This window comes from Hipposideros armiger, unplaced genomic scaffold (genome assembly GCF_001890085.2).
Source record: "Hipposideros armiger isolate ML-2016 unplaced genomic scaffold, ASM189008v1 scaffold_20, whole genome shotgun sequence".
In the NCBI taxonomy this organism is placed as follows: Eukaryota; Metazoa; Chordata; class Mammalia; order Chiroptera; family Hipposideridae; genus Hipposideros; species Hipposideros armiger.
Window position 1 is genome coordinate 6237006 of NW_017731370.1, and position 27488 is coordinate 6264493.

General features: G+C 41.9%; 1 protein-coding gene and 1 pseudogene across 2 annotated transcripts in view; one reads left to right on the plus strand and one right to left on the minus strand.

Moving 5' to 3' along the window:
- Nucleotides 1-27488, minus strand: part of PLCB4 (phospholipase C beta 4) — a 168515-nt gene that overhangs the window by 101848 nt on the left and 39179 nt on the right. Inside the window, exons 5-9 of the mRNA XM_019635242.1 lie at nucleotides 12296-12375; nucleotides 9979-10032; nucleotides 3529-3610; nucleotides 2473-2573; nucleotides 1745-1802 (exon numbers count right to left, since the gene is read on the minus strand). Of these exons, the coding sequence (XP_019490787.1) occupies nucleotides 1745-1802; nucleotides 2473-2573; nucleotides 3529-3610; nucleotides 9979-10032; nucleotides 12296-12375 (375 nt within the window). The remainder of the gene's footprint in view (nucleotides 1-1744; nucleotides 1803-2472; nucleotides 2574-3528; nucleotides 3611-9978; nucleotides 10033-12295; nucleotides 12376-27488) is intronic.
- Nucleotides 8865-9701, plus strand: LOC109378992 (transcription factor BTF3 pseudogene; annotated as a pseudogene). Its single transcript, XR_002123095.1, has one exon. The product of XR_002123095.1 is annotated as a transcription factor BTF3 pseudogene (transcript).

Below are 27488 nucleotides of genomic sequence, written 5' to 3' on the forward strand. Positions count from 1 at the left end.
TCTTGGGTGCCAGCTTCCTCCCGGAGTGCACAGGAGGTCTTTTTTTAGGAAGTGGCAAATTGATGATGTGGTAGATTTTTCTCCACCCACTAAAGTATCTTCCCTCTTTGGTAGAAAGCAAGATTCCTGCCCATCTCAGCACAACTTAAGATGATCAATGACCTACTATGCATGAAGAAGCTGAGGGAAATAAAACAATAACTTTTTTCTAAAGAAGAGAAAGGAGAAAGGGGTTAAGGAAACAAAGGAAGGCAATTTAACTTCTGAGCAACAGTGGCGTAAGAATGTGGATAATATCTGGGTAAAGATTATGAATACAATATTCACATGACCAAAACCTAGTGGAGTGGAAAAACTTAAAATGTTTTCAATTAAAATATTGTATTGTACTGACAGGCGCATTTAAAAGTGGAGGCGGGCCGGCCGAGTGGCTCAGTTGGCTAAGAGCTCTCTCAAGAGTGTGAGCTCTGAGCAACATGGTCACCGGTTCGATTCACGGCCTGAGCTGAACTGCCACTGAGCTGCCAACAGGTGGCAGGATGGCTCTGCTTAAAAAAAAAAAAAAAAAGTGGGGGCATCTGTGCTGATATATAGAGTACCTTCTCTTTCCTGCATCGGTGCTTTATGCTCTGGTTACTATAGCTTCTAAAGTGCAACCCTACAGGTTGGAAATCGCTGAGCCCTGGCAGAGAAAAAAATAGAAGCCCTATGGCAAAGATGTGATTTGTCTCTAAAACTGGCAAATCACAGTCTGCCTGTTGTCTTTTTTTGAGGCAAGACCTCGTACCTGGCATGATACTGTCTATTGTAACGTTTTCCCATTATATAGTATAACGGCTAACATAAATTGTTTTGAAACAAAAATATATTGTCCATTCCTCACTTAAACTCTTCTTATTATTAATGTGTTGGGAAAAAAAAGTAAACTTCCCTTTTGGGATTTAGTAAGAGTTTCAGTGAGTTTCATTGAAGAGAAAACACCTTTTTTTTTTTGTACATGTAAAATAAAAAAAAAGTTAATTTTAGTTGGAATGCACGTTGCAATTTTTACTTGCTCTAAAATATTTTTCTATTGTACTTAAGCAAATGTTGCCAACTGGTTTTGCTTGTTAAGTGAATCATGTTCTAAAATTAGCTCTGGGGATGTTATAAAAATAAAAAGTAAAAATTTAACCTGCAGCCCCATTGGCCTAATATGTATTATATTTTCACCCAGGAACTCCAGTGTTATGCTTATTCTCAAAATATTCTATTTGAACCTACATATTTTTTCTTACATGCAATCCATTAAAAGACAAAAATAAAGCTTTCCAGTCCATGCAGAGGTATGAGAAAATGTTAGCAATGGAGAATCCAACTACAATGGGGGTAAATTCAATCCATTCTCTTTCTATTTAATGAGATCAATAGAAAAAAAAAAGTAAGTACCTTAAATATCGTCTTGCAAAAACACAGACACATTTAATTAAATGAATATATAAAATCCACACACACACACAGAACCGGAGCGACACATCACAGCAAGAAACCAACAGAAAAGCAGTGTGCAAAGCCAACGTGTAGGGAGTGCATGAACACACAAGGGCAGCAGCTGATTTTTGCACCTGGTAAAGCTATAATGGAAAGATTGGCAGGTCAGAAGCAAAGCAAATGAGGGCATATGATGCGGGCATGCAATGAGGACGCTGGAGGAGGCAAGCCACTGCACACAGACTTTATGGAGTTAATGTATGAAAAAGCTTACTTCATTTAGAAAGCTCACTAATTGGTCTACCGTTAAATAATCAGTTTTGTCTCCATTGCTGAAAAGAAATTTATTAGAAAAAGTAAGTTTTGGTATATGATGCTACAGTAGGTACGATTTACATGTTGACATTTGTTGATGATAATTCTAAACTTATTTTCTAACCCTGAGGTAGTGGTGCATTCTTAAAATGGCCAGAGACTGCTTGTAAAGAACAACAACAAAAAACCAACAAAACAAAACACAAAAAAAAACCCAACAACAGCAAAGGAAAGAAAACATTCCCACTAGCTCACAGAACATGTCTGCAGTTCCTCGTTAGCGTTATCAAAAGACATTACTTAAAAAACAACAACATGTAAGTCATCCATTTGAGATAACTGGAATGAATGAACTTTTTAACAACATAATAACATTCCAAATTGCATCTAGTTAGTTCACATAATGGGTTAATACCTAAAGGAGCAGGTTAAAATTGTAGGTAGTTAGTAAAGCCAATGCAAGGGGGAAAAAAAAAGTTCCAGGTGCTGCCACTCACCTGTGTAAAAGCTTCTCAAAAACTCAGAGTGAACTTTTACACAGATAAACTAAGGGGGTGAAAATATAACCCTAACTAGATATGCCTAGATACTGTCAACACACTACAATCAAATATTACGACCAAAAAAGTTTTATCTAAAAGGACAAGGATAACATCGATAGGGCACCGTCTCATAAATGGAACTTACATTTTTTTAAATAGATCCTCTATATCTGTCCGAGGACAAATTTTTTGTGTGAGTTCATAGAACTTTTCATAAGTAAATGCTGAAGGCTCAATTTCATCATTCTGGAAAGAATAAAAGCGTGTCATAAATCAGGAAACATATTTTCACCTTGGAGGGGAAGAATCTACAGGATCATGAAGCAAGGACCACTTGGGATCCTAGGACCTTCATCTCTGATTCTTGCAGTCAGAAGCCAGAAGGCCAACCTCCAGCCTGGGCCAGGCCGTTCACTGGAACACAGTATATGGAAATGAGCATTTCTAGTTACCATGCAGCCATGGTTTGTGTGTTCAAACCTCAGCTACCGCTGGTCCTGCTCTAGGAAACACCCCATAGAACAAATATCAAGAAACATCTCCTTCTTCTCAACTTAAGAAAGAAAAACAAGTGCCTGCTTAAAGGATGCTGAATAAATGAAGCCCAAAATTTACTTTGCTTATTTTGTGAATTGTCACAAGAACATATAAAGGGGCTCAGTACAACCCTGTACGATTTTACTTTGCATACTGAAATATGCAAATAGGATTTGTTAAAGCAGCATTAGGCTTCAATCTTTCTTGTAGTCAGTAAATTCATTTCAGTGATTTTACAAAACACAAATGGTTTGTGTGGGGAGAGCTGCTTCATCAAATACAGCACAGCCATCTTGAAGAACTGAATTTCGTAGTCAGTTATTCATGCTGACATTGTGCTTGGGTGAGGCAGTGTTGATGGGCTGCCCTGAAATAAGCTTTCCATAAACTGTGTAAAAGAGTCATTTCCTTTTCTTAATCAAGTTGAAAAAAAACATTTTGAAGTACACTATCTGAATTTGAAAACACTGAGATTAAAATGCCCAGAAAACAAAAGGAGGGAAGGAGGAAGGTGAATGAAAAGAAAAGTAACTGTACTATATGTGACTGAATCTAATTCTGAATCTAACTGAGATCAATTTAATATAAATAATTTGGCTTATTACATAGGAGAACAGAAATAAACAAAATTGTTTTAGAAACACATTCTGAAATTAATGAATACCTTTCCACTGGGAAGACCTAACTCCTTGAGTGCTTGAAAAATCACCTTTTCTGTTTTCCCCGATGCAAAGGTTCTAGTAATACTAGGGCAGAAAAGAAAGGAAAAAAAATGTTATTGTTAATTAATTCTGTTTTCTCTGATGCAAAGATCCAAGTAATACTAGGGATGGTGGGATAGGGGGAGAAGGAAAAGGAGAATAAAATTACTTCTCATTTCTAGGTGTTTTTCACTTCTCAAAATAGCTCCTGCAATGTTCCCATGGTCACCAGCTGGTTGTGCTAGTGAGGCAACTTGATTCTAAGACAGGCCCCGACGCCCCCCCCCCCCCGGGGTGCTTGTGAATACAAGGGGCACTGGGGGATTGTACCGCTGGGCAAAAACAATGATACATTTTGATGCTACCAAATTTCTTTCTTAGGAAAAAGGAATGTGGCAAATGGGACAGTAGCTCTAGAATAAAACCTCATGTTGACCATATCTAGCCTTGACAAACCAAAGGGGGCCCCTCAGAACTCAGCCCATGACTCTGAATCTCCTTACCCTGGTTTCACACTGCTGCTGACATGCATTATCAGGCATAGTTTGTTTGTCTGTTTGTTTTTCTAGCTAAGTACCCTTGAGCTACTCTGAAATGTCAGCTGCCTCAGGGATAGGGCAGTTTATTACGAAAGTGATAGGTGTGGGAGAGACGGGAGGCAGGCAAACGATTATTCAGTCTTTCACCAGAATCTTGGCACTCCCCTAAAACATGGTATTTTTGAACAACGATGGGCTGCCTTTTAATTAGTATGCGCACATTTTCTAATGATGATAAACGCAGGAAAAAAGATACTCCTTATGATCAATATATGGGTGACTCTGAGAATGAAGGGTATTGAGGAGAGGGCTTGGTATCCTGGAACCCACACTTGGCTGTGAGCCATCCTGTAGCCACCCAAAGGAGCCTCCAGTCACTCCCTGAATGGTAATCTGTCACCATAGAAACTTCAACTCTCAATCAGAAGTCCAGCCTCCACTTGTAGAGCTTACTTTCCTCTGTGAGGCTCGATTGTAGAATGCCTTCCCTGTGAGCATGAGGGTTTGTGACAGCGCCTCCGCAGTCCCAACCCTGTCATGCACTCCACCATTCAGGTTAAGTGGAAGGCAAGCTCCGAATGTAAGCACTGACTGCCCGTTAATCTTCTTCATAAGTAGGAGAAAGTACCACTTCAACTGCAGAGTACAACTTCCCAAAATAGATTCAGAAGAACGGGTTTAAGTAAATGAATTGCTATGTGTTCATTCAAAGCGTTATTGTTTCATACTCCATCCAAGAATTGCTTCAAGAGATACTTTTTTAAAGAGCTCTGTGAGACAGTTATATTCAAATATAGGGAGGCCTATGAATTCTCTTTAACAAATCTACACACATGGTAGAGCGCATGTGTTTGACATCAAGTAAAACGGTTTCTAGTGTAGAGGGTGCTATTTCCACATTTTTCCCACTTCTCCAGAGCTCATGGAAATTTTATGCATTAAATGGGGTTGAGAAGCAATTTATCTGACCTTTATAATATTGGGGGAAAGTAGCTATTCAGTGTGTATTTTTTTGTTTTTAAAGCATGTGTTAATGAGAGAGCTACGGGTCCCCAGCAGAATTTGGGATGTCTGATACCTGTAATCAGGATGAAACTCTTTGCATAGCAAATTAGCAGTATCTCAGCTAATTTGAGCTTCTCTTAGGTTTGAATAGGCCTGGCAAAGGAGATGACAAGTGACTGACACGGTCATGAATGTAGAGGGCCTGAGCCTTTCCGGGTGTTGGGTAGGGGGTGGGACAGGGAGGAAAGGAAGAGTGCACAGGGATAGAATTGTTTGGCTAGGGCTTGGTGAAGAGGCAAGAAATAGGAGGTAGAACAGGAACATCTCATGGGAATAGGAGGTCTAAGCATTTGTGGGAGAAAAAGAACTTGAGAGAGAAAATAGGGTGTCTAGTGCCAACACAGAGGGAAATCCATTCAGGAATATACTAGTGAGGGCAAAGTCAGAGCCCAATGACCTGACTGCACATAAGATTTAATCAAGGCAGAAGTGGCATGATGGCCAGAGGGGCTCAGTCTCAGGCCCATCTTTTCATGAGAGGATTCGGCTAGGTTCCCTCACCACAGATTTGCGCACCTCATTATTAATATAAAAGAGACCAAACCCAGGGTGGAAAACAGGAGCGGGGAAGTCAAACAGACCATTCCCTTGGGTGGTGCCTGTATTGCCTTTGCTTCAGGCGGCTTTTGGAATCATTCTTGGGCCTTAAAACGGATTCGCCTAGGGTGCAGGGGAGGTTGTAGAGTAAAGGGGAATTCTTTGAGTTTCCAGTTGCATCAGAGGCCCAGCAGAATTCCATTTAACCGGGGTCCTGAGAGAAACATAACTTATCACAGGCTGGGACATTTTAGACACTACCCTGGGACAATCCATGGAAACGGAGAGCATTTATGAAGGATTATGACTTAGTCAACTCTTTATATACCGCGTCATGCCAACAGAGCATAGCTTAGTACTTCATAGCTATTAGGTGTTCGATGAGTCTTTGTTGAATCAAAAAAACCACCTTTCCCAAAGGAAATGTTATAAAAGCAAATACCCTTCAGTGGTATCCAGTCCTATCAGAATCCTGGTTAGATTCCATGTTCTAGGGTACGTTACAGGTGACTAAGACAGCAGCGATCCTAGAAACTAAGGCAGTCTCCCTTTCTGGCTGCCCTCAAAGAGTCTACAGTCTAACGGTTTTAGCCATCTTCTGAAATAGTCAGAGAGGCCTCATGAAAGTGAAGCCCTAGCAGAACCAGACCCTCCTCGTAGGCAGGCTAAGCCTTCAGGACACAAATGGACTGCATAGGAGTTGGGCTGCCACGATCGTACCTGAGGTCTCAGCCTTCTTTAACACAACTGTCCCCTTCTAGATTTCTTCCAGCCTTAGCCCACAATTATTGTCTGGCTGTCATTTCCCAAGTCTCGAGCCATTGGTTCCAACTCCAGGTTACAAGGAATGGGAGGAAGATGGTGAAGGAAAAGAGTGACATCCAACGCTTTGATCTGATAAATTGAGTGTGACTTGTAAGTTTGAGAGAAAGACAGGCTGCGTAAGGTTACGTACGTAGAAAGAAAAGAGATGAGGGAGATAAAGGGTAAGACTTTCCTCATTCATCATTCCTGAAACTTCCTGGATATTAAATTTTGGTGAATGCTAAAGGGCAGAGGCCATTCCCAAGCTGTAACTATGAAGCCAGGGCCCCTTTCACATTATGCACACTATACTAATAGTTTCCATTTTAAAAACTCCAGAATGATAGTGATGAAATGATATTTTTAAAATGTTTACTTTATATCCATTAAAACATTCAGAACAATTTCCACCTAGCCCTTGGCAGCTCATCCACCCGGAGATTTATCTGCTTTTTTTCTGGCATGGTATCAATTCTCCATCAACTCTAATAAACTGCCCCCGAATCACAGATGTCTTGTGTCCAACACCTGTTAATACTGGCAGGAATCAAAGAGCTCATGTCCAAGAGAGCTATGGAAGATGACAAAATATCTAGGCTATTTCTAAAATACAAAAAGGGAATCATTTTGTAATGTGACTATGCTAAAGATGTTTGGAATCGGAAAAGGCTTCCAAGCACCTATAAGAACAGCTTGATTAGTAGGATACATACAAATGAAACCAGAGCTGCCAGTTATTATATAAATGCTCTGATCACAATTTATGCATTTTCTACTTTGTCCATTTCCTGAATCTTATCTTGGAAGAAAAAGCAGGAGAGTAAGATATGTAAAAACGGACCCAACTTATATCAGTGTAACACAGATTACACTGCTATCGGTGTTCTCTAAGTTTGGACTTGTTACTTCAATACTAATTTTCAATAAACATGTACTATATATTTTGCAATAGCTGCAGGATGCTTGGATATATTAAAATAATTGTCCTGCTATTACTCAACATAGCAAAGCATTTTAAATAAAATAAGGATCAGTGTCAAGTGACTATGCCAACAACCATCAGCCAAGGATGCTAACAGGGCTTTTTATTAAACTGGAAAGTAGGCATAAAATTAACTTGCCAGCAAGTTATTAAATAAAAAGCAGAGAGTCCTACATATAGATTTGTAAAGACCACAACAAATGAGGTCTATAACCCGGCAAGCTCTCAATAAAAGCTTAAATAAAAAGAATACTTCTTAAGGTTGTTTTTTATGATTTGTATGCTTTTTATTTTCTCATTGATCTTTCACTTATGTCACATGGATACTTTAGTTCATGGTTGTTATAATACATGGAATTAAGGGATGTGATGACCTCTAGACCAATTCTGTGAAATGTGAAAAGAATAATGTTGAGGGAGTCTGAAGATACTCTCATAGAGATGCGGAATGGAAGCCTTGGAACAGGATGGAGTGGCCGAGCAAAAAGGGAGGCCTAGAAGAGTAAGAATGGCCCCATGTGATCAACGTGCCACTGCTAATCAAGTATGTCTACTCAAATGCTACACCAGGGGTGAATTCCTTGTAGCTCTCAGTTTTGTTTGTTGTTGTTTGCTGATGGGCGTCTTTGCTAACGGGACGTCCAAAGAAGTCAACGTGAACCTGAGGCTGGAGATTCCTAGAAGAGTGGGTTAGTATCTGGGGAACTTGTGTTTGATTAAGGTTGTGGGCTTAGGTTCATGAATCCAAATACACTCCTGGCCTCATGTGGACAGCAGATCCACTGGGGGACAGTCCAGCTTCTGGAATTTTCCAAAAAGTGCTGACATGAACACCAACCAAAGTGATACTAGAGAGTGTGGTAAAGAATACCATCACTACCACTGTAAGAGCTTCTAACAGTACCCAGAAACCATTAGCAACACTAACGCCTTAAGGGAGCAGAAAGGCAACAAGGAGGGAAGTGTGAGGACTCCTCGGAGGGTAAAGACATCAGAGTAAGTATCAAAGAACACGTGCAGAGGATGTATCTGGTTCATGTTCTCTTCACTTTTGACTCCACCCAAGCTTTACTGCCATATTCCCCCTTGTTCACTGTTACCTTGGGCAGGATGAGGAGCTGATGGCCCTGAAGATTGTGTGCTGTTAGTGACAGTCTACCTAGAGAGCAAGCGACCAGAAAACAAAGGGGACCAACACCCTGGGTACCAGAGGGGCAGCAAAGAATGAGCTGCGTGGTCCAGGGGTATCACCTTCCTAAGACACAGCCCACACACTTCCACCATGGGTACACGATGTCAACTTCTTTAATTTTAGCCAATGGTTGCTCAGGGCAAGTAGGTAAATGACATTGAAACCTTAAAAGTCCACCTATTGCCTGCGTGTGTGCGTCTATTCTCAGCTGGTCTGCCCAAGACCCCCTGAGCGCCAACCCTAGTCCCCCGCGCGGTCCCGTTTCCTCTCCAACAAGATGAAAGAAACTATCATGAACCAGGAGAAACTCGCCAAACTGCAGGCACAAGTGCACATTGGTGGGAAAGGAACTGCTCGCAGAAAGAAGAAGGTGGTTCACAGAACAGCTACAGCAGATGATAAAAAACTTCAGTTCTCCTTAAAGAAGTTAGGGGTAAACAATATCTCTGGTATTGAAGAGGTGACTATGTTCACAAACCAAGGAACAGTGATCCACTTTAACAACCCTAAAGTTCAAGCCTCTCTGGCAGCGAACACTTTCACCATCACAGGCCACGCTGAGACCAAGCAGCTGACAGAAATGCTACCCAGCATCTTAAACCAGCTTGGTGCAGACAGTCTGACTAGTTTAAGGAGACGGGCTGAAGCTCTGCCCGAACAATCTGTGGATGGAAAAGCACCACTTGCTACCGGAGAGGAGGATGATGGTGAAGTTCCACATCTTGTGGAGAATTTTGATGAGGCTTCCGAGAATGAAGCAAACTGAACTGAGTCAACTCCTGAAGAAAATAAAACTTGAAGACGTTACTGGGAGCTGCTATTTTATATTATGACTGCTTTTTAAAATTTTGTTCATGGATCTGATAAAATCTCAATCTCTAATATTTTTAAGCCCAAGCCCCTTGGACACTGCAGCTCTTTTCAGTTTTTGCTTATACACAAATCATTCTTTGCAGCTAATTAAGGTGAAGAAGCTTGGGAATAAAGTTCGAAGCAAAGGTTAATAAAGTTCTTTGCCTAGTTAAAAAAAAATCCACCTATTTGAAGATTTATAAAAAATAGTGCTACATTTTCCAATGTTCTTTAACTTATGAGAGTAGAGTTGATGCTACTACCTGTTCTGAAGAAAAATGCAAATTGAACACGGCATTTGATGAAGTGATTCAAGCTATGCTCCCAGAAATTTTTGTTTTGTTAAAGCAGTGAACAAGTGCTTGTGGAGAGCTCTCTCTTTGCTCTGGTGTCATGAGGGTTGACACAGGGTGTGGAGGGCACACGGGAATGACAGACTTACCTCCTAACTGGAATTTTACCATTTGTGTTCGTCATAAATGCCAATTTCATCCAGCTGGAAAACAAGTGACAACAGTGTTTTAATATCTCTTAGGAGGAACACTTCCATCCAGATGAGAAGTTGACAAGATCATTCATTCAAACAAAGACCATTTCTTCTGAAAACCAGACATAGTTATACCCTGCGACATGAATTTATGGTTGTCAGATTTTGCAAATGAAAATACAGGACTGTCAGTTAAATTTGAATTCAAATAAACAACACACAATTTTTTTTTTTACTATAAGTATGTTCCAAAGATGCATAGGACATATTTATACTAAAAATGTATTTGTTACTTATCTGAAATTCAGATTTAACTGGGAGTCCATATTTAATCTGGCCACCCTAGATGAATTAGCAAATTGGGTGCTTGTGCTGAGGAAAACAAATCGTCAGTACGTATTCTGTGGTTCTTGCTCTTTAATAATCTACTAAGGCGATGAGAAATGCAACTGACAGAGGACTCATGGGGATCCCCCCTCCCCCACAACTCCCACCTCCCAGTGCAGTGAAGTACAGATCAAATGGGCACCTTCCTTAATTTCTAATGGTAAGAGAGGTTCATCAATCCAAATGGATGGTGAGCAACTCCTTGCTTTACCTAGGCTTTCAGGACACGTGGGGACCCAGAACATTGGTGCTAGGACTATTCTTAGCTAAGACTCCCATTCTCCTTGTTTCCAGTCAATGCTGTTCTAACTATCTGCAGAACAGAAATTTGGTGAAGTTTCTGTCTTAGGTCAAGTTTCCTAGGAGCACAAGTGACTGACAATACATTCAGGGGATGTTTTCAGAACCACAGGAGTGAAGGGAAGCAGATAGGGCAGCAAGAGTAGTTATGCAAAGTTGTGGTCTCAGCTGGAGTTTTGGCCTGATGCCCCGGGAAGCTCTGGGGCACGATTTACACCAGACTTGGTGGCAAGGAGGCTGGCCTTTTGTACCCTGATTCAGCTCATCACTAGCCATAGGCTTCCCCCAGGAGGAGGGAAGAGAATAATCTCACAGGCACAGCGACTCCACTTTGGCAGAGAGCACTTCTCTGGGGAAGCGGGCAGGTGTGAGTCCTGGTGAGCTAACCCTCATGACAGCTGGTGAATAGGCGAACACCAGCTTCATACAGGGATCTGGGAAGGACAGCAACAGGGGCAGATCAGACCTGCTGTCTAGATATGGGTATGTGGGTCACTCAGATGTCAGGGGGCATTCCAAAAGTCTTTGAACTTTTGGGACTCATCAGTGCCCAAAGTCATAACATTAAAATGTCTTCTGGGTTGCTCTTTACTTTTGAGGAAACATGCCACCACTACTGCAGAGGAAAAGGAAAGGCAGAATGGCCAAGCTGGGAGTTACAGCCCAGAGCCTACACTCTTAAACCATCTGCTAAAGGGACCAGAAGAAAGGAGTGAAAGTGCCTGAAGGACTGGCCTCTCTTCCCACTGCCTGGCAGTCTAAGGAATTGCACCCTTGGTGTTGGGCCTGGTTGAGACATGCAGGGTCATGACTGCAGTTTCTCAATGTGGCTCATTTCTGCACCTCACAACTGCCTACCAGTGGGCCTGTGATGGCAGGCGGCCCCGCTCCTCCGTGGATCACTGCTTTTCAATCTGGCCTTGGCTCTCGCTATGGTTTCTACTTGAGGCACTTTCATGTCACCTTGAAAAAATGACTGGGGCCAGGTTAAAATCTACCACGCAGTATCCCCCTGAATTTTGGATACCGCGAGCTGGGGTAAGGCTTGCTTTCTGAATTTCAAAAGTCCCTTTGGGTCCCTGATTGTGTGGTACACAGTCCCTGAGGCCAGTGCTCCCTTTGGAACCCTAGCAATGGATGCTTTTGCAAGTGCTTCTCTTGGCCACATTGCCCAGTTCTCAGTCTCATGCAGCAGAGGCATGAGCACAACACGGCCCAACTACAACAGCACCCAACTGTGGCCCCAGGTACACAGAGCTATTTATCAGCAGACTCAGTCTGAGGACACAAAAGCCAGTGCCCACAACCCAGAGGATGCTGCGGGGGGTGGAGGGATGGGAGGAAAGCTGAGGTTTGCCATCAACCATTCTTTTCATACTATCTTTGGGCTGTGGGTTTATCACACATGCCCTGCTGGGTGACGTGAAGAGTACAGGTGTGTTTTGGTCAACTTCCTCTTCAAGGTCAGGAGCATGGAGGGGAAGGCAAGCAAGACGTTGCCTGGACACATACTAAGCCTCATATTCTAATCTGACCATTTGCTTGAGCACAGCCACGAACAAAGGGGGATGTAAACAAAACTCACTGTTTCTTGAGGCATGTCATTGGACTGACGTTGTTGGCCCTGAAGTTGTGTATGATTGATCTCAGGCCATCTACCCATTGCTGAAAAAGAAAGAAAAAGTGTTCCTGGTGAGAAAATCTGCTGGAGCTAGACATGGTTTTTATTAGATAGCCTGTATCCATTCTGTGTAATAATAACGTAAACTCTTTTTTTTAATCCCCTTCCTTCCACACAGCCATCTTCATTTTGCATGCTCATATTTTATTCTTTAATAAACAGCTTTCGTTCTTTTCATGAAGATAAATGTGGCATCCATAGTATCATTAAACCCTGGGTTGTCACAAAGGAATGCTGCCACTGATTGACTTGGTAAGCCTTCTATTTGCAGCCTATTTAAATATAAGCCCCCTTTCAGTCACTGGCAGTCTTCATAATTTCTGAGCAACATGATACATTACAAGATGACATATTTAGCGATTCCTATTTTAGATGATGAATGCCTTAGGGGTTCATCAATTTTATTGAGTGATTTTTATTTCAATCCAAGGGTTTGTTACATGTCTTACCTGTCTGTTTTCCAGCAAAGCCTTAAAAAGCAAAACATGCACTGATCGCCAGGGTGCCCAGAGGAAACAGCAGTGTGCTTACATAATTTCTGTATAAGGACTCAGACCTCAGTTTTAGTTCATAACATCACCACATGGATTTACAAGGAAAAGTAAAGGAAGGTTGTGCATGGCCGTAAAGGAATTTGGGTCTCTAAAGGGCATTTTACAAGAAAAGCCTGGCCTGTGAGTTAAGGCCAACTCTCTCCATGGGTCCAATCACTGTGCCAATGAATGCCAAACCCCGTTGCTAAAACAAAGAATCACACTCTTGGCAAAATGCTTTGTACCAAATTAATACTGAAAGTTAGAACAGAACTGGGACCTCCAGACAAGCCAGTACCTTACCTTCTTTGGTTTATGGGTCTGCCTGCTGAAGCTCTGGGCTGGGAAAGGAAAATATTTTGGAAAAGATAGTAATGTAGACGTTCATTCTACCTGCACTCTCCAGTATGGTAGCCACTAGCCACACGTGGCTATTCCAATTTGAAATGAATAAAAATAAAATTCAGTGCTTCCATTAGACTAGTTTAAGTTTAAGTGTTCAAAACCCAGCACCAGGTTAGTGACTACCATAGTGGACAGTGCAAATAAAGAACATGTCCATCACCACAGAAGTTTCTGTTGGACAGCCCAACACAGAATTACCAGGTTTAACACGGTCAAATGATTTAGTCACTGTAAGGGCCAGGAACAATAACAGAGTTCGTGTGTGTGTGTGTGTGTGTGTGTGTGGTTTTAATTTTAATTGTGGTAAAATACAGAGGGTGTCAAAAAAAGTATACCCATTTTAAGAAAGGAAAAACTATATTAATATATACCAATAACAAAAGGTGAATATAAGTCACATTTGACTTCTGCAATTACAAGAGGTGCTCAAAGTGGTTCCCATCAGCGTCCAGACACTTCTGATTATGGTGAACTACTGCTTGAGCAACTTTGACCAAAGTATTAACATCTCTTAAAATGTATACACATTTTTTTTGCACCCCCGATATATATAACATAAAATTTACCATTTCAACCATTTTTAAGTGAACAATTCAGTGTCATTACCTGCTATACACATTGTTGTGTAACCATTTCCACCATCTAGTTCCAAGACTCTTTTCATCTTGCAAAACTGAAACTCTGAACCTCTTGTACCCATTAAGCTACTCCCCATTTTCTTCTCTCCCTAGCCACTGGCAACCACCATTCTGCTTTCTGTCTCTATGAATTTAACTACTCTAGGTACCTCACATAAGTAGAATCATATAGTACCTGTCTTTTTTCTTTTTTCTTTTTTTTAAAGATTTTATTGGGGAATTGGGGGAGGGGAATAGCATTGGGGAATAGGGGAAGGGGAACAGACAAGTCATTGTCCTTTTGTTCTTCAGTCTATTGTGGAGAATGTCGCTTCACTGGCCCATGTTGGTATTATCATTGCACTCTTCCCGGGTGAGGCAGTTGCTCGCCGGCCACTGGACAGCAGCTTACGGCGGCTCACGGCAGCTCATGCCAGCTGCCAGCCACTCATGCTGGCTGCCAGCCACTCACGGTAGCTTATGGCAACCCACTGCTGCCCCACTGCAGCCTACGCCGTCGCCGGCGACTCATGGCAGCTGAAATCCAGGTCGAGCTGTTGTTCACCATCTTAGCTGTAGAGGGCAGTGTCCCTGGCCCATGTGGGATCCGAACTGGTGGCCCTAGTACTCAGGGCTCGCGTTCCCAAGCCAGCTCTTAAACAACGAGCCAGTCGGCCAGCCCAGTGTCTGTCTTTTTGTGATTGGCTTATTTCACTTAGCATAATGTCCCCAAGGTACATCCATGTAGCATGTGTCAGAATCTCCTTCTTTCAAAGGCCAAATCACATTCCATTGTTTGTATTACCACATTTGGTTTACCCACTCATCTGTTAATGGGCACTTGGGTTTCTCCCACCTGTTGGCTATTGCAAATAATGCTGCTGTGAACATGGGTGTACACATATCTCTTCAAGTTCCTGCTTTCAATTCTTTTGGATATATACCCAGAAACGGTCTTGTTGATCAGATGGCAATCCTATTTTTAACTCTTTGCAGAACTACCATACTGTTTTCCATGGTGGCTGTAGCATTTCTATAATCTCACCAACAGTGTACAAGGGTTCCAATTTCTCCACATCCCTGCCAACATTTGTTATTTATTTATGTTTTTGATAGTAGCTATCCTAATGGATGTGAACCTCACAGAGTTTTTGCTTTCCTCTTTGTACTCTAATCACACCTAACAGCTTTCTGAGGGGGACTTAGCCACTCTGAGGGGTAAATTTCCTGTCACAACTAGAAAAAGCCATTTTCTGAGGACCGTAAACAGCACTGAAATCTTCAACAAGCATGACAGTGAGGTCAGGATTCTGAGGGATGAGGAAGAAATGAAATAGTAGCATTAAAGAAAAGCTTCAATTATTTTCATCATCAGACTTCACTTCCTCTGTCAGGCTAAATATGGGACTGTAACTCCCCAAGGACTATCAAATATCCTGTTACTGGTCTAACAAACCACAGGCCCACACAGTTTCCCAAGAGGAGACAGAAAAAGCACAAATAATTCATTTGGCATAACTGAGAAGCATTTTCTCAACCTGAAGGCTTGGTGAGTGTTCCAAAACACAAAACAAAGTCCATGGTTTCCTAGGACAGAAAAATGGACAATTTCTGAGACTGTTCACTGGCTTTCTCTGATCAATCTAATGTAGTTATTTCTAGAAACAGATTTCAGAGATGCTGGGTTCTGAGGAGTCTTCAACGACTTCTATCCATTGTTTGAAAATACAGTGCTGGTGAAGAATCTTGTTTATTGTGATGGAAAGGTCCCTAAGAGTGACCTTTGAGGTCATCACCCCAGTGACAGCATCCAGGCCTAAGTTAGGAGAAAATGCCACTGGAGTCCTCATAAGTCCAAATGCACCCTGGAAGGGAGGTTGCTGCTTCATTCTCTTTGTGATGATGAAAGTGAGGTCAAGGGCTTTGCCCAAGGTCACAGATTGCTGGCTCAGGGCTGAAAGGCAATATGAACACTGTAGTCTGCCCTTCACATTCGGGATATTTTCACTCAATGGCTGTTTACAGGTTTCCCTCCATGACCTGGAAAAGTTCTATCTGATCTTTCCTTCTCTCGATTATCTTTCAGGTAATGTACACCTAGTATAATAAGGCCAAAACACTGTAGGAAATACATTAAGCATTTTGCTCATTTGCTTTGATTTCTTTTTAACATTAAATAGATGAAATGCCAGCAGGTGTCAGCAGAGCCTGAGAGTTTAGTTGAAAAGTTGTGCCAGCAGTGAAGTAGATCCATATAAACTTCCTCGAATCTTTTCAGATTAACAGAAGCAAAAATGGTGACTTAGATGTGTTTTTCTGGATGGCTGAAAATAAGCACATATGTGACTAGTCTACATAAGGCCCCAAGAGGTACATCTTCAAGTCTCAGGCTCCTTGTTTCTAGAAGGATCATTCTCTGACATAGGTTGAGCACATACATTGGTTTGATGGTGGCACACTCCTAATATGATTTCTATCCCAATGGGCACCTTCTCTCTGGTCCTGCCGTCCTGAGTGGGTGCATGTAACCTGGATGCAGGGGAACCAGCCCACGGGAGCGCTTCAGCTCAGATGTCCAAATTGACGGTCTCTGCTCTTCCCCAGCAGGTTGCACTTGTTACTCTTCTCTAGTTTTTTAATCTTTTCCAATTTTGTCGAAATTAACTTGGAGCTTATTTCAGCCCTTCTAAGGAGAAGGAAAAAAAGGTCCTTCAAGGGACCCTCGAGAGCTTGTACAGGGTCATTTAGGGGTAAAGAAAGGAGGACTAGGAGCTGTCTTTAATTCTCTCCTGGGAACCTTCAACGTCTCCCCTGGGGCTCCTTAAACTTATTTACCCCATGCAGGCAGCATCCATTTTCTAGGCAAATGGCTAGTCTTCAGCCTTACCTGTCTCCTTTGTGCTCAGAATACTAGGACTGTCATAGAAAAAATGAATCCCTTTCCCATTAAAAAAATATAGAGACACCGATGTAACAAAACTAAACCAAATAAATAAATGAATTTACACAGAGCATGAATTTCACTTTTTTCCTTTAAAAACATTTGTTAGGTTTTTTTTCAAGGTTCTGAAGGCAATATTTAAATTCTTTTGTCGAAAAATGAAAGCAGAAAGTGAACATCACCCCAAATCCCATTACATTAAGTCCCGACTGAATGCTGTGGATAGGTTCTGTGACTTTAAGCAAAACAATGCATCACGAAACCCATTTTACCATAGGCTAATTGATATACAACAAGAGTTAAGTTCCTGTGGCATCTCAGCAACATTCTAACAAAATGACATTGAACAAAATGTCCTGTTACTCAGGTCCTTCTGTACTGATATTAAGAGATAGCCACTGACAGCATTCTGCTATTTGTCCTTCTAGTCTTTTTCTATGCATATATAGATTTGTCATTTTAAATAGAGATTATTATCATTATTATGCAATCAGCATCACTTCAGACAGAGTTATTGTTCCTTCAACTCAATCTTATCTCTAGATTTTGTTTTAGAAGCATTCTTTTTAGTCTTTAGCCCAAGAGGCCTATTGTCAAAGCAAAAAATGACAGAGACTCTGTGACTCTCTTCAAGTTTGTAATTTTCTCCAAAGAGAAAACTCGCTGGCATCCCCCCTCATCTTTTGGTGTCTGGCTCTTGGTTTTCAGAGGTAACTGGTGGAGGTGGTGGAGGCATCTTAACTAAGTCTGCTCAAAAGTTAACTAGAGACTTGCTACTTCAGGGACCAGCAGCATTAGAATCGCCTAGGAATTATTAAAATGCAAATGATCAGGCTTCATCTATTTAATCTGTCTCTAGGGCAGGGAAACAGAAATCTGTGTTTAAATGAACTTTCCAAGTGATTCTTCTGCAAACTCGCTTTTAAGAAACTGTTCAAAACCTGGGCCACTCAAAGGAGTGGCTCCTAGATCTTGAGCATCAACATGACCTGGGAGCTGGTTAGAAATGCAGAATCTCAGGTCTTATCCCAGACCCATCGGAACAAAATCGCATTTAACAAGATCACCAGATGACTCCTGTGCACATTCCATTTGAGAAGCACCGTCTAGGAGAGGGGGTCCCTCCCAACTTGGAGCATCTCCTTTGATTGCCCACCTAGGAGGATCTGGGTTTGGTTTCCTAAGGGAGGTGAAGGATTCCTATGGTGCCCTCAGCTGGAATATGCGATCTTCCAGTAAGGCCCCTGGAAAGAGCCCACAGTTCCCGATTTGCTCTTTGTTTTTGTCATATCCCTCCCCACCTGGGCTGAACAAATCTGCATTCACTAGAATGGAAATTCTGACCTGCACATGTAGAGGATTGAAGTTCAATTGCTTGTATGTGGAAACAAGAGAAGGAAGGCAAGATGCTACAAGGAGGGGCTTACTTTCCCTATGTCTGAGCTGTGAAAATAATCAATGGATGGGGTCATCTGAAATATTTAGAATATGGGAAGTTTTAATCCATACAGGTTTTTTTTTTTGTTGGTTGGTTTTCGTTGTTAAGTGGGGGTAAGAAAAAGTCAGGGCATATTTCGATTGGCTATTCTTAAGCTGCCCAATAGCTCTAATAATTAATTAGTTTTCATATGCTCAAACAACGTAAGCCAGGAATTTATATAATTTGAAATACAGCTTTTGATCCCTTTGTACCGTGAGTTCTGGTAAGTCTGAAGGACATTCAAGAATGGAAATAAGACCGATTTTCATGCACTTGGGGGAAACTATGAAATTTTTCAAGTAAGACTTCCAGTGTCTAATATTGCACTAAGAAAATATTCCTTGTAAAGTGCTGAGTATGTAAAATTTCAACATTTCACAAATCTCCAGATGAATCATAGCCAGTGGAGTAGCTACATCTTTAGTTGTAGGAAGGCATTTGAGCTTTTGCGCTGCATTTTGAGCATTTGCCACTGCACATAGCAGTGGCTCAGATTTTAAAGTAAAGTCACTGTAGGTAGAGCTCAACATGTTTTCTCTTATATAAGCAAGGTGAATGAAATCATTTCAGTTCAGTTAGGATAAGGTATTAGGTGGCATTAAATTGGCAATATTTAAATTTGAAGGCAAGTCAAGGGGAAGACACTTTCAGCTGGTGCATTGTTAAAAGTAAATGATGGGATAGCACTCAGACACTAGATTAGTAGTTCCCAGAGCCTGCTGTACATCAGAATCCCCTACGGAGTTTATGAGACATTTCTGAAGCCTGGACTCAGCCCTGGAAATTCCAATTAACAATCTGAGTGTGGGTGGGCCATCAATCTACTTTTTAGACACTGCAGATAATTTTAATATGAATCTATAACTGAGTACCTCTCTCTGAACTAGACCACACAGACTAATTTTGGTTTATCCCAGTATGTTTCAAACTTTAATGTGCATTTGGATCACTTGGGGATTTTGTTCAAGTACAGAGTCAGATACAGTAGGTCTAGTGTCTGCATTGAAAATTCTGCATTTTTCTTTTTATTTTTTTGACTTTTAAAAAAACTTAAGTATAGTCGGTATACAATCTTGCATTGGTTATATTAGTTTCAGGTGTACTATTACAATATAATGATTCAACGTTTTTATACCTTACAATGTGATCACCCTACTAATGTAGCAATACGAAGGAATGAACTCTTGCCATTTGTGACAACACGGATGGGCCTAGAGGGTACCAGGCTAAGTGAGATAAGTCAGGCAGGGAAAGACAAATGCCATATGGTTTCATTTATATGTGGAATCTAAGCAAAACAAAACAAACAAAACGAAACAACAAACTCATAGAAACAGAGACCAAAGGGATGGTTACCAGTGTGTGTGTGTGTGTGGGGGGAGGGGGGAACATAGGGGATGAAAAGGGGAATATAGTCAATAATATTATGCTAATTTTGCAGGGCTTATACATTATTTCTAGAAAATTCACATATCTTAAATACAACTAAGAAGTCCACCAATGGAAAAAGCAGTTCTACTTTCCATTATGCTAGCTATTCTCAAACGGTTCCCACATCAGCAGCAGAAGCATCGCAAAGGAGTTTATTAGAAATGTCAATTCACAGGCCCCACCCCAAACCTACAGATTCAGACACGGTGGGGGGTGGGGCCCAGTAATCTGCAATTGAACAGGCCCTCCAGGTGGCTCTGAGGCAACCATCACTGCATTATGCTGGTATCAGAGCATCTGGTGCTACTCAGAGAAAAAGATAATTGAAGAGGGTATGAAGGTGGCCACTGGAGGGTACATTTGTCTGGTTTTATTTTTAATCAATTTTATTGAGGTATAATTTATATATAATGAATGGCCTATGGGCTTTCGATTCAAGATTTTCAAATCTTAACTAACCCCACTTAGGGTGAGTCCTACTAATTGAGACACTACATTTTAAACTGTCATTCCCCTGTTTTGGATTAAAATGCATGCACACAGACATAACCCTGTATGTGCTAAAGTATTTTAAAGAAATATGTATAAAGCAAACATCGTAAAAAGCCATGCACACAGCCATAGGAGAGTTGGCTAAAAAGATGTTTCGCAGCCACAGGAAATCCAGGAGCTGGTGACCTTCCAGCATCTCATAGGGAAGCAGGAGGTGGCCTTGTGGGCGCCTGGTTAGAAGTAACAGCTTCCCCTGGTCTGAGACAGGTTAAGTCCTCAAAAATCAGGAGAATCCTGGTCCGGAAGGCCCAGTTCCTGGGAGAACACTTACCAGATTATTTGGTACAGTCACAAGACAGAGGTCCATTTCACAGAACCAGGGGACACGATCAGAACCCTACTTGGGCCACCAAATGTCCAGGGATCAGGTCTGAGCACCCAGGCTAGTGCCAAAACAGCAGCGGGAGTAAGTGGGGGCTGAGTGCCAGCATTCCTAATGTCCTTGTCCCCAAGGCATTCGGCACAGGTTTGAGGCAGAGCTCAGGGATTATCAATCCCCTGCGGCAGAAGCAGGAGCGCGGAGAAGCTGGTGATGCAGGCAGGACTTGACAAAAACCAGTACCATTTTACCGCTTGAATGTGCTCATCTAGGATGCTAGATCCAGTCTAAAATTAAATAGGAGCAGATCTACCGATGTTCGTTCATATATCACAGACCAATTTCTACAATATGTTAAGAAGAAAATATAAAACAACTTCTCTCTTTCATTTCACCTACCTTTCCTGGCTTTGCTAAGGTGAGAGAAAAGCACAGGTAGAATGCACTAAGTGTCAACCTCACAAGATATCAATGTCAGTTTTGGCAACTCCCTCATGGCTGTGGAGCAGACGGCAAACAAGCAGACAATGACGGTGCTGACAGTGAGAACAAATCGGACAAGGAAATCTGAAAGTCACCCTAACGGCTACGCCAAGAGACAAGCGTGCAAGATAACAAGATGGCAAAGAATTCAATAAAGGAGCTAAGCTTGCAATCTTAGACAAATCCAGTTGGTAAATCCAGGATGAAAGGTTAAATTAATGAGCCTATGATAATGACCAATCAGACTGTTGAAACTGGTAGCCAACAGCAATGGAGGTTTAAAAAAAAAAGGAAAATCAGTAGAGGCAACCCAACGGTAATCTCAAAAGCCCTTGGAAAGTCAATAACTCTCATAAAATTTTCAAATCCAAAAGAGGACCGAGAAGAGAAAAAAGAGAGAGCAACTAGGGCCTTTTTCTTCCCCTTAATATAGCCTGAGTGTCTTCCAGAAAATACAATTTTTTCATCTGCTGTTCTCTGTCCACAGAGTACAGTTGAAGAAGGTTAAAGAAGGAATGTATTAAGCGTCATCTGATTCTTAAATCACCTTGGCAAACGAGTCTTTTGGGCACGAAATAAGCTGTCACATCTGAATATGTGGGCCTGTGTTTCAAAGATGGATTTGGATGGGCCTGGGTAATATTTATACTTCCCTAGTCAAAATTAGTTTAGTCATTCACACACAGTCAAAACAAAACAGTCTGTCAGCCTGGCTGGTTATCTTGACAACACTGGGTAGTTAGGTCAAAAAGGACCTCTAAATAGTCACAAGAAAGGAGAGGACATCATGCTGTTCTTGGTCACCACTCAAAAACTGGAGTGTTAAGTTCCCATTCCAGATGGGTTTCTGTTCATTATAATTTCTAAGAGAAAATGTTTGCATTGCCTAAGCCTGATTCTTTAGGTACCCTGTAACACTGTCCTATTGGATCTATAGAATCTTGTCCCAAATAACCACATCTCATTCCAGATATCTACTCTGACAAGTACACTGTAGAAGGGAGTCAGGATCTGGCATTCCAAAATATTCCACTTTGGCATAGGAATTATTTTGAGCCGAAGCCATCTGAATTCCTGAAATCTCTTATTTGCCTAAAAGCAGAGCCTCCCTAAAGAACTCAGTTGTCATAAATTCCCTCCCAGCAGCAATTTTGATCTTCTCTTCTGGAAGACAAAAAGTTGGCAGGACACGCAAACAGAAGTTGTCACATAACCACTATAAGTCCTCTCGCTTCCCCTGCGGGCCCATAAATCTTTCCAAAAAATCACTCGCTCTCTTTTAAGTGGCCTTTTGCCCCCTTCTTTCCCCTGTTACGATGCTTTAGAAACTCTCAAATCTCACTGCTCCTTTGGGTAGTCACTTCTTTCTGTGATGCTCCCATGCATGTAAAATAAAAAAAATAATAAATTAAGTTAACAAAAAATGAATAAATTTGTATGTCTTTTCTTCTGTTAACTGGTCTGTTGTCGGTTTATTTTGCAGACCCAGCTGAAGACATCATATATACATACATACATTCAGAATACGTTCATGTCTATGTTCACTTGTGCTCTCTGACCTTGGATAAACAATATATGATGTTCTTTAGTGTCTCAGAGTTCAGAGCAGCTCCACTCCTACAATTCCCAGAAATCATTCAAGAAGAAAATGAGATAATGCGGTTTATTTTATGTTAACACTTCTTTGGCATCCATTGGAGAATGCTGAATTGAAGCACTTTAAGATTTTGAGACAACCAAGAGCATCATCCTATGCCAGTCAGAAACCACCAAATTTGTGAGAGTGCATTTTTGGTCTCAACCGTCAAATGTGCAAAATTTTGGTGGGTAAGGAATGAGTGCAGAGCTGGTGAATTAAAAGGTGTTCGTGGAGTTGTTTTTTTGGCTGATGCCTGCACTTATAACCCCCGAGGTCACAGTCCTCCTGACATGTATGAGCTGACAACACTGGCAAATGAAGTCATGCCAAAATGAACAATATTTCAGAACAATAGTGTAGACAAATGCGACCTGCTGAGGCTCCGTGATAAATATAATCAATCAAGGGGGCTCTGGCTAACTCTTGCCCAGGCAGCCTCAACTCCTTGCTGAGACTGCTATGAGAATAGTAACATTTCTGAGTGAGCTACCATAAAGAAACCTCCCTAGCAAGGCTTTCTCATGCTTACTTGACCAGGGAACCCCCTTTAAATATGCAACTTTTTTGAGGAATCCATTTTGTGGACCACCAATTTGAGTGATGCTGTTGTTCCCAAGTCCTACATCTCACAGATAAGGATATTAAACAGTTACTTTAAAAAATAGAGTAAAGCCATGCAATGTTTCAGGTGGAAGTGGCTGTTCCCCAACTTGAGAGCTGCAGCATAAAGCGGTGGGAGAAGGCAGGGTCTGAAGTGGATCCACTGCCTGAGTTCAACACACCAGCTCTGCCACTTGCTGGCTGTGTGACCTTGGGCAAGTTACTCAACTTCTCTGGGCTTATTCCTCTGTAAAATGAGAGTAATCATCATACCTATCCCACAGAGAATTGCTGGGAGAATTAAATGTGATAATATATTATGTCAAGCACTTTGAACAGCGTCTGTTACTCAATATAAACTAAAAAAATTTCACTGCTGTTGCTCTTATTACAGTTATTAGGAATCAGTAAGCCTTTTCTGTTAGGGGCCAGATAATAAATATTTTAGGCTTTGGGGGCCACATATGGTTGGCCCTCTGTTGTAGCTTTAACATTTTGTTGTAACAGCCTTTTAAAAACGTAAAAGCCATTCTTAGCTCACTGGCCATACAACATCAGGCTAAGGGCTGGGTCTGGTCCATGGGCCGCATGATACCAGCCTCTGGCTATGTTTATTAAATGATTGGCGCCCGCTCCTAGCGCTCGGAGGCGACAGTCTCATTTCAGGTGCGGCGTTCTGCCCACCTCCTCATGCATCCCCTTTTATAATTATACCCCAAAGATTAGAAAACATCCAAATGTGTATAGGCCCACATCACGCACACATTATGTTCACAAGGGCAATTTTTTTCCTAGCAGTGAAAACTGGAGCTTTGTAGTAAATGGAGAAGCAATTTAAAGCTAGTGACATTTTTCTCTCCCAAGGGACAAAAGGTGAAAGCCAAACTTCATATTATGCTTCAGGTGCAATTAGAGGAATTCATTTTGCATTCCCTTGGTGGAGTCATTTGATAGCACTTGCAATTAGGGCAAACTGAACTGCTCTGGGCTGGGCCTGGAGCATACACTGTCTTCTTAGGAAACCTGTCAAGTTTATGAAACACAACAGCGAGAGAGGCCCCGGCCATGTAAACATGTCCTGGCTGAAGACCACAGCATTCTGGATACAAGTGCCCAGGAGGCAAGAAGGTTTCGGAAGAAGCATGAGCTGGTAACACCAAGAAATCCGACCTCCAAGATTGTGGGGAGTTACCATTACATTGAGGCCAAGAAAAAGTTTTAAAGACCAAAAAATGCACATGATAAGAATTTTCAAATGATAAAATACAGTATATTAAACTATAAACGGCATGAACCCAACTGTGTATAAAAGAAAATTGTGTGTGCATTAAAAAGACACATTAAGGTGGCTGTGGGGTTTGTGGGGAGGGGGTAAAGGGGGGAACAGGCACAACTGCTTAATGGGCATGGAGGTTCATTTAGGGGGAATGTAATGTTTTCAAACTAGATAGAGGTGGTGGTTGCACAACATTGCGAGATACTAAATGGCATTGAACTGCTCACTTTAAAATGGTTACCTGTGTTTATGTGGATTTCAGTTTAAAAGAAGACACAGCAGAAAAAGGGGGAATGCTTTCGGGGGGTGGGAGTGATGTACTTCTTTTTACTCTTCTGTACTTTCTACTAGAATGCGGTGCACACACGGCTCCACCATGGCCAGTACTCCTTTGCATTCAGAATACACCAGTAAACAGGACAAAAATGCATGGTCCGTGCAAATGTTGCAAATGACTGCTAGGATGCTCGGTGTTGTTGCAGACCTGGGTGCTAAGCCACAGTGTTGTGCTTCTCCCTTACTTTGTTCCTATTCCTACTCCAAGGAAACCTCACCGATGCCGGTGACAAAACGCACTGAAAACAACCGCAAAACCTCCTCTGGCTCCAGTGTCGAGGTTTTGAATATGCATTTTGACAAAGGGCTTTACTTTTAAGTAAGTCCAGTTTTAAGAACAATGACAGGAAAAAAATCCACAGTTGACTACTTAAGAAAGTAGAGGCTTTCAAAAGGAAGCAAAGATAGCTGTTTTCAGAATGTCCAGGGGCTGGAGATGCAGAACATAGGGACATGGAGGCCCCACAGACAAGCCGAGGGCCCCCGAGGAGCATGTGATCTTCTCTGCACAGGACGTGATCACATCCTGTGACATACACATTCCTGAGACAAGATATTTTAAACAAATTCACTGTCCCATCCGCCCTCACCCCAAAGTAACCAGGCCCTTAATTTCTGATAACTGTATCATCACACTCCCAGTTAATCAGACTTAAAATCTGGTCTCTACCTTAATTTCTCCTCTAACGTCACACAAAAACAAAACCTCTTAATTCCACATTCCAGGTCTTCCTCCTCGAGTGACTGGTTGAAGGCAAGAATGACTGATTTCCTTGTATTCGATCTCAGGGCCTCTCAGACTTCAACATGCAAAGGCAGTACCTAGGGATCCTGTTCAAGTGCAGATTCTGATTAAGCAGATCTATGTGGGGGCTGACGTCCTGCATTTCCACCAGGTTCCCAGGTGATGATGACGTTGCTGACCATACTTTGAGACGCAGTGCTCTCAGCTGCATGTTATTACCAGTACATGTTGATCTTAGTATGTAAAGATCGCGGTGCAGCCCTCCCACAATGCAAATAATGACCTTTTGCTACCTCTCTAGAATCTTCCGGCCAGAATCGACAAGCATCACAGCTTGGCACTCAAAAAGCAGGCACCGTCTAAAGCCTAACTTACCAATTTCCCAGTAAAAAGTGTTCACTCCAGTCTCCTCAACGAGGCCCAACACTGAGGGTCCAACATTTCTCTGCTCCTGAGTCTCTGCTCGTGTCCTAACTCCTGTTTGCACAGCCTTCTCTCTCCTGGTGGACTGTGCCCTATGGATGTCACCATAACGTGACCTGCGGGCCCTCCTTTTTCTGGATACAACGTCCTTCTTCTATGGAAATACAGTAAAACCTTGGATTGCGAGTAACGTGGTTCGCGAGAGTTCTGCAAGATGAGCAAACATTTCTAATACATTTTAACGTGGTAAACGAGCGATGTCTTGCAATACGAGTAGTTTGTTTCTGGAACGAATTATGCTCGCCAACCAAGGTATCACTGTGCTTCCTTCCCCTCACCTGTTCAGCCACAGAGGCTCCTGCCCTAGTAGTTTGATGACTGGCTTTAGAGATGGTGATGTGACTTGCATTAGTCTAATGCAGGGACTTATACGTGTATACAAGGGTCCTGTCAAAGCAAGTCACCTGTACCCTCTTGACGTCCAGCACACTCTCTTCTGCAAAGACTCCTTAAATCTTATAGGAGAAAATTATGTCAAGGGTCACTTGGTACAACTCCCTTCTTTTACAAAGGAGGATAAAAAGGCCTACGTAGTGGAATGATCTGTCCCAGTTGATAATTCATAAGAAAATAATTCTTGGATGAATAGCTGAATGAAGGAAGGAAAAGAAGGAAAAATAATAGGCATCTTCAGTTAAAATGTCAATGAGTGAACACTTTAGGTAAATATTAGCATTCACCTTGGTGTAAATGCATCATGCTGTATGCTGGCTGATGTCCAGTGCTAAGGTTCTAAATGATCCACAGGTGTGTTTGTCATTTGCACACACAGTGTTTAAAAACATGAATATATCTGTCAACATTTTAACATCAGGAGATTTCATGTAAAACAATCTCATGGAAAAACACCACCACCACCACCACCATGTAGCAACCATACGCCCGTGTTCCGACAGTTGGAAAATTGGCAGGAACTAGGTGGACGCTGCCCCCGACCTGGTTATGGACATGGGTATGTACACTCCAATTCACTAAAGTCTACACACTCCCCTATTTGTCTTTGCCTGACCCTTTCATTATTTAGATAATCTCCCTGGCTCCTGTAGGCATCTGAGTTCACAACTTCTGGTCTAAAGGAACTACAACTTTTGGCAATATAAAGAAATAATTTCAGGATTCAGAGAGTGTCACCATGGATGAGACACGGAAGTGCAGGACTTTGGGACAGATGGTCTTATAAGAGCAGGATGAGAACCACGGGAACAGGAGAGACGAAAGGTGGTTGTGGGAGGTCCACTGAGATGGTTCACCCACTCT